Genomic DNA, 13,945 nt, shown 5'->3' on the forward strand with positions numbered 1-13,945 from the left:
AGAATATGAATGCTTAAGGCAACTCTTCTCTTGAGTGTGGGAAACACTATGAAAGGAGAGACCATGATTTAGATAAACGATTAGCCAACGTTCCCAAATGATGCTGTAACTTTTGAGGGCACTGCTGTACTTTCTTATGACAGAAAAGAAAATATTTAGGTAATATAAGTTGATATTAAAAGTGTCCAGTGATTATAACATTGATACGTTGATGTCCAATGCTTGAACTTTCTTTATAGCTGACATATACAAACCTACTTCATAATGTTCAAAAAATCTAGTAAACTAAGAATTACTTCAAATCAAGGTAGCTCAATATTGTCACTGGTAAAGGCTTATTTCACCAAGAGGCAGTAAATTGAGAAAGCATGCTATGCAACTGTTCTTGTTGTGTGTTTAAGACATAAAGATTTTTTATATGATAAAAACTCATACCTGTTGATCTCCAAGGAAATGACTTCTCAGTTGAGCTAGAGAAAAGGGAAAAAAAAAATGGAACATTTACTTCCTTTGTCATAAAACTTAACTGTGGGCCTATTTTGCACATAGACATTTAATTTTCACATTTTATTACATAAAAGAGTAAAAATCTCAAACAAAAGTTAAAGCTACGCTTCTAACTAAGTTAATTTTTAGACACTATTTAACCTTCCATATCAATTTGGGGCAAAACTTTATTTCTACTAGAAAATTAAGGCAAATTATTAAGTGACATAAATTCCCCTTGGATAAGACAATAAAATAGTATTACTATTTATGATATTCATGGTACTTATGACATATTATGTTGCTTTTTGTGATACTATGTAAATTGTATACACATTAAAAAGAACATCTATATTATACACAAATTACTTCTATATGTATACACACATCAAAAAGGACCCGAAAGGCTGTTAAGAACTTCATTCATTTTAGTTATTTTCAAAAGAAGCCCTAGAAACTATAATACACAAAAGTTAATAGGTTTAGTTTGAACTGAATGCTACCATATAAAACTTAAGTCATATAATAAATATATCAAAAATACAAGGTTTGAAAATCTGGGAGAATATTTTAGCCATGTGTCTTAACAGAGTTTAATAAATTTAAATTTTAATAAATTTGTGCCAACATTATCTGTGCTTCCCTGCCCTTCTGCCTCACACTCCCCACCCCCAAATACAGGAAAGCAGGGTGTTAAGAGACAGTGTGGTAGAACACAGGAGCAAGAGAACAAGAGGCTGGATTATCAAACATTTGCTTAATGAAGTACTTCACTTCAGTGATCACCTTTATATTATTCACAACAACCTTATGAATAGATACATTATCATCTTTATTTTACAGGTAAACAAACTGGCCAAAATCTTTGCTATTAACCATAACTGCTGAGATTTAAACCCAGAATGGCCTGATTCCCAAGTCACAGTAGGATTCTCACTACTATATATGGCAGAAGGGCTTCTGATGCCATTTTTGAATTAAACACGTACAGATACGTACATACAATATGCCTAGAAAGAAGTCTGGAGAAATAAAAACCAAAGTGTTAACAACAGTTATTTCTGTGGAGTACAACTAAAGTTTTTTTCTCTTTCTTCTTAAACATTTATACCTTTTTGAAATCAGAAAAAAAGCATACATTGACAGATTTTTGGAGTGTATTAAATTTAAGTAAAAGGCATGTGACTTTGGATTTAAGGAAACACTATAAAACAAAAGATTTGGAACAGAAGAAGGGAAAAATACTTTGAGTGCTATAGTTCTAAGATTTTAAGCTCTTGTTAAGCCCCTGATATGTCCCCAATTCATTAAGTGGTTAATGAAACACCAGATTCAGTTAAGAATTCCCTAAACTTCAGTTTTGTGTGTGAATTGCCTTTCCTTGGTCAGAGGCAAAGCAGTTTCCACTGGGGACCTTGAACTAGCTGCAAGCTGGGGGGTGGGGGGAGGGGACAGGCTCCCAGTGAATGGAGTCAATCAGCTAATGCAAATCTTAAGCACTCTGCTGACAGTTCTTTACCTGGCACACTCCTGATTTTAGAAGGGACTGATGGGACAGGAAAAGATGCTGACTTGGTCAAATATCAGTAAGGGCACATTTGTTGTCTTTGTCTTGAGGATTGGTTATCACATTCTGTGACACCAAAAGTGGTTCCCTACATGGAATCAACTTCTCTTGAATCTGTTTTCTTTATTTCATTCTATTGTCTAAATTAGTTTTCTAAATACTGAGGTTGATATTACCCATCTGTGTTCCTATCAAAATGTTTATCTGGTCTGCCAATATTAAAATATGTGATAAATTAAACTGCCATCCAGAAATGTTTACTATACCTCAAGTTTCATGGGAATACTATGAAAATTATCTTCTGAGTTTGAAACTTACATAAACTTTAATGAAATACCTTTCTAAGATTTTTATCCCCATAATTATAGATCACAGAATATAATTCATGTTAATTGCTCAAACTGGGAAAAGGTTGTGGCTATTTTGCTCATCCTTTCATGTCGAGTGCCTGCTGTACTGCCTCACACACAGCAGATGCTTAATGTATGTTGCTGCCAACAAACTGGGTAGAAGTAATATCGAGTTTTTGTTTTTTTTTTTACAAGATTTAAAAAAATTTATTATTTATTTACTTGAGAGAGAGAAAAAGAGAGAGCAAGAGCAGGATAGAGGGACAGAGGAAGAGGGACAAGCAGGGCTCCATCTCAGGATGTAGAGATCAAGACCCAAGCTGAAGGCAGACACTTAAGCCACCCAAGCACCCATAATAGAGTTCTTAATTGCTCCGAATGATCAGGTATATATAAAGTATCAGTTTACTTTCCTCAACCAGATCAACCTATTCTCCTCCACTCTAGGTAGGAAATTCCTATAGTCTCAATTAGGTAAACAGCATTTTTACTGCTGAAAAGGTCGTCAGGGTCATCGAAATACAAATAATCTCACTCAGATGTGGAATTTAAGAAACATGGGGCGCCTGGGTGGCTCAGTGGGTTAAGCCGCTGCCTTCGGCTCAGTTCATGATCTCAGAGTCCTGGGATCGAGTCCCACATCGGGCTCTCTGCTCAGCAGAGAGCCTGCTTCCCTCTCTCTCTCTCTGCCTGCCTCTCCATCTACTTGTGATTTCTCTCTGTCAAATAAATAAATAAAATCTTTAAAAAAAAAAAAAAAGAAACAAAACAGAAGATCACAGGGGAAGAGAGGAAAAAACAAACGACAAAATCAGAGAGGGAGACAAACCATAAGAGACCCTTAATCACAGAAAACACACTGAGGGGTGCTTGAGGAGAGTGGGTGCTGGACGTTAAGGAGCACATGTGATGTAATGAGGACTGGGTATAAGATTGATGAATCACTGACCTCCACCTCTGAAACTAATAATAGATTATGTGTTAATTATTTGGATTTAAATTAAAAAAATACAGGGGTGCCTGGGTGGCTCAGTGGGTTAAGCCTCTGCCTTCGGCTCAGGTCATGATCTCAGAGTCCTGGGATCCAGCCCTGCATCAGGCTCTCTGCTCAGCAGGGACCCTGCTACCCTCCCACCCCCGCCTGCCTCTCTGCCTACTTGTGATCTTTCTCTCTGTCAAATAAATAAAATCTTTTAAAAAAATTAAAAAAATACAAATAGCCATTCCTAGATGAAGGTAACAAAAGCCTCAGTTAATATTCTTATCTATTTTAGGTAAAAAATAAATATCATTAGGAAAATAAACTAGTATTGGGATTAAAAATGAGCAAAAAGTTCCATGGTATTTTTTGAAGACTGTATATTCAGCCCAATTACTTCACACTAATTTTACAAATTCTGTTATAACTGGTCATGTTTTTCAGAATAGTGTATTTTCTTTTGAAACACTCATTTTATTTTATTTTATTTTTTAAAAAAGATTTTATTTATTTATTTGACCGACAAAGATCACAAGTAGACAGGCACTCAGAGAGAGAGAAAGGAGGAAGCAGGCTCCCTGCGGAGCAGAGAGCCTGATGCAGGGCTGGATCCCAGGACTCTGGGATTATGACTTGAGCGGAAGGCAGAGACTTTAACCCACTGAGCCACCCAGGCGCCCCTGAAACACTCATTTTAAATGATTCTTAAATTGTTCACTATTCTGGGATTTGGGGATTAGATAAAAAATATGTGTAATTTTAAAATGCTGTTATAAGTCACTGAATGTAACCTGCTTTTATTAGAACAATTAGAGGCAGCTCCATATTAGAAACAGGCTTATACTTGCCTTCTTCCCTTCCTCTCTCCAACCATCTAGTCCTAGAAACACTTCCCCAACTTTTATTGACTGTCTACAATGTGTCTATAGGCACCATGCCCACAAATGATTCCATCCCACTCCCTTTCACTTCTTATCTGAAGACGCCAAGTAGCTTGTGCTCTAGGAGTTTCCGCTGGAATGTAAAACACATTTTAAAATATGAGAACTGAATCATCCATGATAACTTTGTTTCAGTGGAAGATGCATTCACAATTTCTAATGACTTAATTATCAACAACCTTCTAGAAAGATCCATTCATAAATTTGGGACTGGCTAGTCTACAATGAACAACAATTAAAAGCAAGTTCACCAGCAAATTAATATATTAATGTGAACAATATTAATTTTAAGGAAGACACCATACCTTCATCACAATGTTACATAAAAATCTGAAGTAAACCACTATAAAATTATACACACCTCAGAAATTAAATGTTTTTCATTTCACAGACATAAATGGAGGCAAAAATATGTTTGCTAGACATGTATGGCTGTGCAGTGTCTTCAAAACCCTGCTTATTTTGGATTGTCCCACAAGGCAGAGAACATGTTTGCTCATACTCCTCTGCGGGGAGGGGGGGACCAGCGATTGAGGGTCTGTAGGAAGCCATGTGAGGGGGTGGCAGTGGTATAGCGTGGGGCATCTACAGTGGACCCAGCAGTGGCGGTGGGCACTGTTCCTAGACACCCTCCCTCAGAATGAGGTTCTCTGGCCTTCCTAGAGATTTCACCAAGATGATACCAAAAAGCTTTTAGTAAGTTCCTGTGGTACTTACAAGTCAGAGAGGCTTCCATTTGCAACCAAAACCCCTGACTAATGATACCAGAAAATGAAGAATTACAACTGAAAACAAATACAAACGGCCCCTCTGAAAAGAGGCCAAATCTCATTCTTGAACTCTAAAGCTGAACTTCCAAGTGCATACCGGATATAGCACACTTTGTGTTCAACGTATTGAAACTCTCCCCTCAGGGCCCCCTGCAAACCAACTCCCACGTAATCATGACCACCTAGTCACTCAAACTGAAGAACATGGAATCATTTTATTGTGTTCTACCCACCAGTGTGGAAAGCTCCATGAAGGCAGCAAAGTCAGCCTCATTCACAGCTGGACTTCCAGATGCTAAGGCATCTGGCCCGTGGCAGTCATTTAAAACATAAACCTTCTGAATTCATCCTTACTATCACATTCAGGCCTTCATCTTCTCAGTGTCTTTTAGCTGGATCATCCTTTCAACTTTCCTAATTTGTTTTCCTGGCTTTGACTTCTCACCCTTTCAGGCTCTCTTCCATGATGCTGCTACAGTGATTTTTCAAACCTCTGGGGCTGACTTCATTCTTGTGATGCTGATGGGTAACAGATCCACAGAGGGTACAATTTAAACATCTCAGTATGCCCTAGGCAGCCCTCTGCCAGCCAGTTCCTTCTTGTCACCCCTTTTCCACACAAGCCTACGTTCTAGGCACTTCTAATTACTTGCAGTTCCCACACATACCATGTTGCTTCAGGCTACCAATGCTATTTTGGGGATAGAATGTGTAGAAACAGTCTGGAAATTCTTTCAGAATTATACAAATTCTAGAATGGCATATAAAGGTACCCTGTTACAATATGCACGTTATATACCCATGAAATTGAACATTCTATTAAAAAGTTTATTTTCACTGTATCACTTAGGAATAATTTTGAAAAATGGTTTACTCAAGTCTGTCCCCAGTTTCCTTCTACTGTGTCTGATGTGGGCTAGACTGTATTGGTGGACATTATCGGTAAGCAAGAGCGGAGGGGGCAGTGGAGAGTTTGATGATGCCACACAGTAATGTTACTTTGTCTTTCCCCTCTTTCTCCTAGGTCTAGATGGGGTTCTTCCTATTAGAAGTAAGTGCAGGCTACTACCATTACTCTCCCAAAACACACTCAATGGAACAGAACCCAAGAGTTACTTCTCTGTTGAAAAGAAAACCAGGCCACAGCCTGAGACTAGAACATAGTCAAACTGTAAAACTTAACAGTTTGTTAAATTAAAAAAAAAAAAAAATCTCCATATTAACAGTGAAGGGAACCATCAACAAAGCTACTGAAAGGAAGGAGATATCTGCCAGTGATAGTTCTCTGCTAAGAAGTTAATATGCAAATATAGAGAGAACACACACAACTCAACACCAAAAAACCTCCCAAATAATCTGATTAAAAATGGGCAGAGAACCGGAAAGCATTTTTCCAAGAAGACATACAGATGGCCAACAGACAGGTGAAAAGATGTTCAACATCACTATTCATCAAGGAAATGCAAAATAAAAAAACCACAATGAAATACCACCCTCCACCTGTCAGAATGGCTAGAACTAAAAAAGACAAGAAAGAACAAGTGTTGGTGAAGATGTAGAGAAGGAACCCTCGTGCGCTGCTGGTGGGAATGCAAATTGGTATAGCCATTGTGGAAAACAGGATGGAGGTTCCTCAAAAAATTAATAGAACTAATACATGACTCAGTAATTCCACTCCTGGATATTTACCCAAAGAAAATAAAAACACTAATTTGGAAACATATATGTACTCCTATATTTATTGCAGCATTATTTACAATAGTCAAATTATGAAAGCAGCCCAAGTACCCACTGAGAGACGAATGGATAAAGAAAATGTGGTGCATACATACAAAGGAATATTACTGGGCCATAAGAAAAGAAGAAGAGAGTGAGCTTAACATTTGTGACAACATGGATGGACCCAGAAGGTATTATGCTAAATGAAAAGTCTGAGAAAGACAAATACTGTATGATTTCACTTACATGTGGAACCTAAAAACAAAAAAACAAAACAAAAAAACAAACCCAAACAAGAAACAGACAAAAAGCAGAAACAGACCCATAAATCTGAAGAACAAACTGATGGTTGCCAGATGGGAGGGCAGTGAGGAATGGGCAAAATGGAAGAAGGGGAATAGAAGAAGAAGAAGAAAAAAAAAAGAAAACCACTGCATCAAGAAATTTTATAAGCACACGTGCACATATGTGTTTAAATAGAACCCTGATTAATAGTTCAAATATTAAGCATAGTCACCAAACTATGACCATCTTCTTGAGGATAAAGATTGTGTCTTAATTCTGTGTTTATCAACTAGCATTGAATAGGATTCTAAATAACTGATAGCTGATCTTAATCTTAACTCTTTAATCTTTTCAAGGTAATTCTTATGTAAATTTTAGAAACTGTTCTTTCTATTCTATGAAGGAGTCAGATCCCCCTGGCTCCTTGATTTGGCTCTTTCTGTATCTTATAGAAAAGATGTTTATTGAACATCTAACATGAATCCAATTAATACTTGCTGATTATCTACTGAGTGCCAGACATTACTGGATGTTGGGTTGTAATAGTGAAAAGACACAAACTCCATGTCTTCCAGTGCTTACAACTATCTTATAAATACTCATTACAGCACTCCTGTGACTCCCCCCACTGGATCACATGCCCAAAGCCAAGAAGGTGTCAAGAGACTTTTGGGAGGCTGTTCTTAAAGCCAGAAACCTTAAGAGAGGACCCTGACAAGCACAGCAGTGTTTGATGGAAGAAGCACTCACATATCTGTGACAACCCAAACTGTGAAACATTTGTCTTAAAGCAAAAAACAAGATGTAGCTCTTTTCCTAACTCATCTATCAAGAGGCAGTAAGTTGGTACTGGGACCACTCAGGTAGAAATTTGAATGTGAAGGCTCTAGTGGGAGACATATGAAGAAGTATGAAATGTCTTGCCATATTCTAGAGTTCGCTTCAATTGTCACAGCTCAAAAATCGTGAAGGGCTGGCAATCAGCCAGTCTGGGAGACCACCAACATAATTTTCGACATATCCAAGTAAAACGAAAATCTTTCCCCTTTGTGTTATGACAATGTCTTCATGTGGTTGTTTAAACCATCCCAATTTAGGAGCATGACCTGATCTATTTATTTCACTATTACGACATATTCTTTCACAATGTTTTTAAAACAATTCTTAGCTGATCTTCCTTTACTGAACAGAGGTAATTAACAGATGAACACTCATTAATCATATGTTCATTAACTATTTTTACTATTAGTTTTACTCTTTTGAGTTCTGACTGGAAGTTCTGAGATCCATACAAAAGTTCTGTATTTTTTTCGCACATCTTAACTCTTCAAGAACTACCACATGTTTACAGATAAGATCCTAGTAGCTAAAATAAATTCGAAATTGCATTTGTCTTTTTCTACCAACTCATTACTGTCTTTTTTCCAGTTTGTGATTTGCTTATTTTAAAAATTACCTTTCAACTTTTTCACTTGTTATTGGGTGGGCTTTATTATTCTATTAATTGGGGTTATTCCATTAGCAAGTATATAGATCTTTCAGATTCTAAATCCATTGTGAAAACTTCCAATGACTCTCTATATTAGTTTGCTGTAATTTTCTTTTATAATCTACTGCTCTAATATTTATAAGTCTACTTGTTAACTGATTCCAAGGTCCATTTTTCAGTTAAAAAGAAAAATGGTTTGTTTGGGTTTTTACTATTTGGCAATGAATTCACATTGCAATTACTTAGCACCTTGTTATTCCTCTAGGCATTACAAATTGCTTTTTAATGAAATGTATCATAATCTTCTTAGATATGGACTCTGGACTCGAGTTCCCAGGTCATTCTGTATTTCCTATTATGCACCTAGGATTTTCTACCCCAGGAATCTGGCAAAATAACTACTAATGATTGTTAAGTTTTAGTCTCTACGTGGGAGGGTTACAAGATAAATTTAAAACAAACTCCCTCAAATGAGTAACCATTCTGTTGAACACAAATTTCTATGTCTTCTTTAATTTTAATTAAATCTTCAATTATGATATGGAGATAATATTATAGCATACTTTTAAATAAATATTTATTTAAGAGAGAGAGAGGGAGTGTGCATGTGCACACATGAGAGTGTGTGAGTGGGACCCGGGTGGGGTGGGAGGGAGAGAGACCATCTCAGGCTAACTCCCTGCTGAGTGCAAAGGCCATCACAGGGGTTCATCTTATACTCCTGAGCATGACCTGAGCATGACTTAACCTGACTAAGCCATCTAGGTGCCCTAAATATCATAATATACTTTAAATCTTTTTTATTTCAACTTAGTATTGCTTTGACATCCTTTTTAATCAGCACAGTTAAAATTTTACACTGTTTCTCTTAATGCATTTACAAAATATTCTACTGGTGTCTTGTGAGTTCTTGGCTAGGTAGATAGAGCTCATTCTGTGCTTTAGCTGTCTTGACCGCTCTTGAATTCCTGAAAATGTTACTTCTTGAATATAATGTCTGTGGAAGCCCCAAGTCTTTTCCAAGTCTCTCTCTCTCTTTTTAAAAAAGATTTTATTTATTTATTTGAGAGTGAGCAAGAGAGAGAGCCCAGCAGGGGAAGGGACAGAGGGAGTGGCGGACTCCCTGCTGAGCAAGAAGCCTGACACAGGGCCCTGGGATCATGACCTGAGCTGAAGGCAGATGCTTAATTGACAGAGCCACCCATGCACCTGGTAGTCCCAAGGTCTTAAAAACATTCACCATGCAGGTGGGTCAAATTTCTCTCACCCCCCTGAGTTTATTTTACACTCACCATTAGCAGGGTGAAAAGTGGGGTCTAGAAGACTGAGATGGAACCAAGAACTTAATGCTGTAAGTCAGTGCCTGATGTTCCAAGAACTTACAGCACCTACCAACAGGTAACTGATATTTATAACTAGCTTCATTTTTCCTATGTTTGGGAAATAAGTACCTCATGTTTTTTAGTTAGATAATAATTAACTAGGAAATAGGGGTGCCTGAAGGGCTCAGTAGGTTAAGTGACTGACACCTGATTTCAGTTCAGGTCATGATCTTTGGGCTGGGCATGGAGCCTGCTTAAGAGTCTCTCTCCCCCTCAACCACCCCTCCCTCTTTAAACAAACAAACAAACAAACAAACAAACAAAGGAAATAGATCCATTACATTAAAGAGACTCTCTATCCTACCACCAGAACAACTAGAGCAGTTAGACAAAATTAAACAATATATTATGATTGTTCTGCCCAAGACAGATGTGGATAGCTCTTCATTCTTCTATTAGGCTATTTCAGTAAGTCAAAGGTAGAAAGGCCAATATGTAGAACAGATAATGAAAGTGAACTGCTTTCCCTGGCTGATGCAGAGATGGGGAGCCAGAAGGAAAACAGCTCTCCCCATCTACTACATTATTGTCCTAACAGGGCTCTGAGGACCCTAGTTTGAGAAATCACTAGCCTATAGACAATAAGAATATCTTTGCAATAATACTCAAAAAACAATCCTTTTTGGTATCTAACTACTTTTAAAGAGTTTCTTCTGAATTTATTTATTGTCTGTTCACAATCTCAAGAAAAACAAAAACTCTTCCTTTAAATTTATGATTTTTTTTTTTAGGACTGAAGTTCCTTTCTGTATTTTTATTATGGTATCCGACCCTGGACAATTCTCTATTGAGTGGAAACCAATTCCTGCTTCCTAAGAGAGGACCACTTGCTCAGGAGTCAGGAAAAGGGAAACCAGACAACATACCTGTAATGGTGTTTATTACTGTTTTTTGTGTGTTATGACTCTAAAATGCCCCTGAAATGGTATATACCTTGTACCTATATGGTATATACCTATATACAGTTGTTATGCCTTTGGACTAAGCAAGGCATAACAAGTGAAGACAGGCCAAAGGATCTCTTTTCACAATTGTTTATATGATCTGAGGGTGATACTGAGGTTAGAGAAAAGGAAGGGCACTCGATTGAAAAATGATGTCCTTCATGTAGGATGTAGTTGCTTCTGACCCATCAGCACCAGGACATGAGCCCTGAGTCATTTTCTTGAGTGTGAATGGATTTGGGCTGACCCATCCACAATCAACACCCAATCACCTCTACGACCAACAGAAGGTGCAAACAAGAAGGCCATAGAAGTGTAGGACTGACAGCTCCTGGAGTGTGGGAAAGATCTAAGGCTTACAGTCTGACCCATACATTCCCTCTGTGACATTCTACCTGAAAAAAAAAATGGCTATACTCTCAGAATGTGCTTTATAATTTTTGTCTTTAAAATATCATTGAGTAATAGAGACAGCAAAGTCTTGGTTTTCATTGGCTGTTAGCAAGTTTAAAGTAGAATATATAACCAGCCACCGTCATGAACATTTTGGTTTCATAACTGGCTCTATTCATTCTTACCCTTGTTTTCTTAATTCTTCATTTCACTTTTCCCCATGCTACTCTATCATATTTTGGGGCTCTTATAATGGCTGTGTAAAATGAATTCCAGGAAAAGGTAAGATACAAACAAAAAATATTCCAAACAGTCTCCTAAAAAGAAAATTATGTATTTAATGCAGAACCAAAACATTAAAGGAACAGAAAATACTAGTCCTTTCACAAGTCAAGTAACTTTCATAGGGTCTGGAGGTAAACACATTTTAGAAGATGTTAAATATTCTTTGACAAAAGCATTTTGTGTTAGTGCTTTGAATCTATGAATAAAAGATCCAGAAGACCATAAGGGAAGGGGAAGATCAAAAAGGATGTAGTAGACAAAAATGAAACAAACAGTTCCCTCTGGTATCCCCATAAATTATACAGGAAGCATGATTTCTGTTTAAGCCCAGCCCAGAACAGGTGTTTCAACCAGTAAAGGTGGAAATCAGAATAGAAAGGTTTTCTAGCATTTCAGTTGACATTTGAAAGAGTGAAAGCAAGTGTGATGAAAATAGTAAAATGGTTAAATACAACACTAGGCTCTCTTTCCTAAGTATTTTGCCATAACTTAGGGTGCTACTTAGGCCAAGGGTCAGCCTTGGAATAGATGGGCTACTGCAAATTGTTTGCATCCATAGTCTAACAACTACTATTGTCTCCCTCACTTCCGTTCTTCCAAAAACCCTTTAGAGGTTAAAAAAAAAAAAGTAAAAAACATTTTTAAAGATTTAAAATAAAAAAGAAAAGCACACACACACAAGTACACTCTTAGAAATGTGTAAAACAGTTTAAATCTTATATATATATTTTAGATACTTATTTATTTATTTGAGAAAGAGAGAGAGAACAGAGTAAATGAGAACAAGAGCTGGGGGGAGAGGCAGAAGGAGAGGAAGAAGCAGGCTCCCTGCTGAACAGGGTGCCCAATGCAGGGCTTGATCCCAGAACCCAATGCAGGGCTTGATCATGACCTGGGCAGAAGGCAGACATTTGAGCCACCAAGTTGCCCCTAAATCTTACATATATATATTAAAAGAGCTGGCACTAGTAGGAAGCAGGGAAAGGGTCCTGTTTTTCTACTTGCTCTGCATGAGACTGTGCAGAGTGACCATGGACTAAACAGTAGATCTGAGTAAGACACGTTGGCTGGCATCCAAACCCCTTAAAACTTGTCATTATAAATAATTTTGTTTATGATGCATACAACTTCATTATTTTACTTTAGGATTTAATTGTTTTGAAAATCCTATCTAAAAGTTTACTTAAAAGGACTTTTAAATGATCATAAGCCCCAGTTTTTTATTGAACATACACTCCCCTTGATTATTTATTCTATTTGGCCATTCAAAAGCAAATGATTTATTTACATACAATTCTTTATACTCTCTACATAAAGACACTTTAAAATTTGGCATGTCTAAAGAATGCTATTCACTTTCTTTCCATTGACTACCAATGTAAACATTTACTTTTTAATTTTTAGGAACAGTAAAGTTTAATTTCTGAAAAAAATGTTTATTTTCATTTTAGGTATGAAAAGAAAGAACATATTTCTTAAGTTTCTGCTTTGCTTTTTGAAAAAAAAGTGTTTCTCACTGTTAACAGCATTTTCAGTTCTTAATTCATGGACAAGCACCATAAATAGCTGTTTTAGTGCTGAAGGAGGAATGAATTCACACGTGAGAGAGAGTGAGCAAGGATCACCAGTAACTGTTCTGGAAAAAAAAAAATGGACACAAGGATACAGTCAACATTTGACATGGCATATGTTATGTGTCTACATAGTAAGACCTATGGAACTTAGGAAAGTGGTTCTAGAATGCTTTAACATCTTCTGAAAGCTCTTGTGGATCCCTAATTTGTCACACATCCTTTATCCTAACCTTGTTTTCTTCCCTTCTTTGTTTATCCCCCACAGTCAAGTGTGAAGGATTTCATTCTACCAAACGGAAGAATGAAAAAGATAAAAGCCTATTAGAACAAATGAAAAGGAATGACAATCATGATGATGGACGGTCAGGGTAAATTCTCTTTAAAACACATAAGCACTGTTGGGTAGTTTAACAGGTACATTCCACAGCAAACAGACATGGAAAAGTATTTGGGCAAGACTGTGTTAAATTCCTAGCTTTAATGGCCAGCAGTTTTCTTTTGAGAGATATGAATGAAAAGAACAATGGTTTACAACATGACAGAAAGAAAGGGCTGATCAGCTTTATCTTTCTTTATCCCTTTTACTTCCCCCTCCCATTCATTGCCATAACAAGCCAACATTATTGACAGAGAAGGCAGCATGAACCCTGTGGAGCACTCCTTACAGATTCCCAGTCTATGCAATTTAAATGGTCTTTAAACTATTAAAGAGAACATCTACCGAGCAGATTCTAAGAAATAGAACCATCCTAATTTTATAAAAGCGAAACAAATTTTATCC

General features: G+C 37.0%; 1 protein-coding gene and 1 long non-coding RNA gene across 25 annotated transcripts in view; one reads left to right on the top strand and one right to left on the bottom strand.

Annotated features, from left to right (window-relative positions):
- LOC309844451 overlaps positions 1-13,731 on the top strand; it is a 32,034-nt gene extending 18,303 nt beyond the window's left edge. The window contains exon 3 of the long non-coding RNA XR_014300701.1: positions 13,430-13,731. This is a non-coding gene — a long non-coding RNA (uncharacterized lncRNA). The remainder of the gene's footprint in view (positions 1-13,429) is intronic.
- The window catches only part of PKP4 (plakophilin 4), a 245,733-nt gene that overhangs the window by 78,378 nt on the left and 153,410 nt on the right, over positions 1-13,945 (bottom strand). For all 24 annotated transcript variants that reach the window (XM_082691357.1, XM_082691363.1, XM_082691355.1 and 21 more), the window contains one exon: positions 436-470. In XM_082691357.1, coding sequence (XP_082547483.1) covers positions 436-470 — 35 coding nt within the window. The remainder of the gene's footprint in view (positions 1-435; positions 471-13,945) is intronic.

The sequence above is a fragment of the Mustela nivalis genome (genome assembly GCF_964662115.1).
Source record: "Mustela nivalis genome assembly, chromosome: 11".
In the NCBI taxonomy this organism is placed as follows: Eukaryota; Metazoa; Chordata; class Mammalia; order Carnivora; family Mustelidae; genus Mustela; species Mustela nivalis.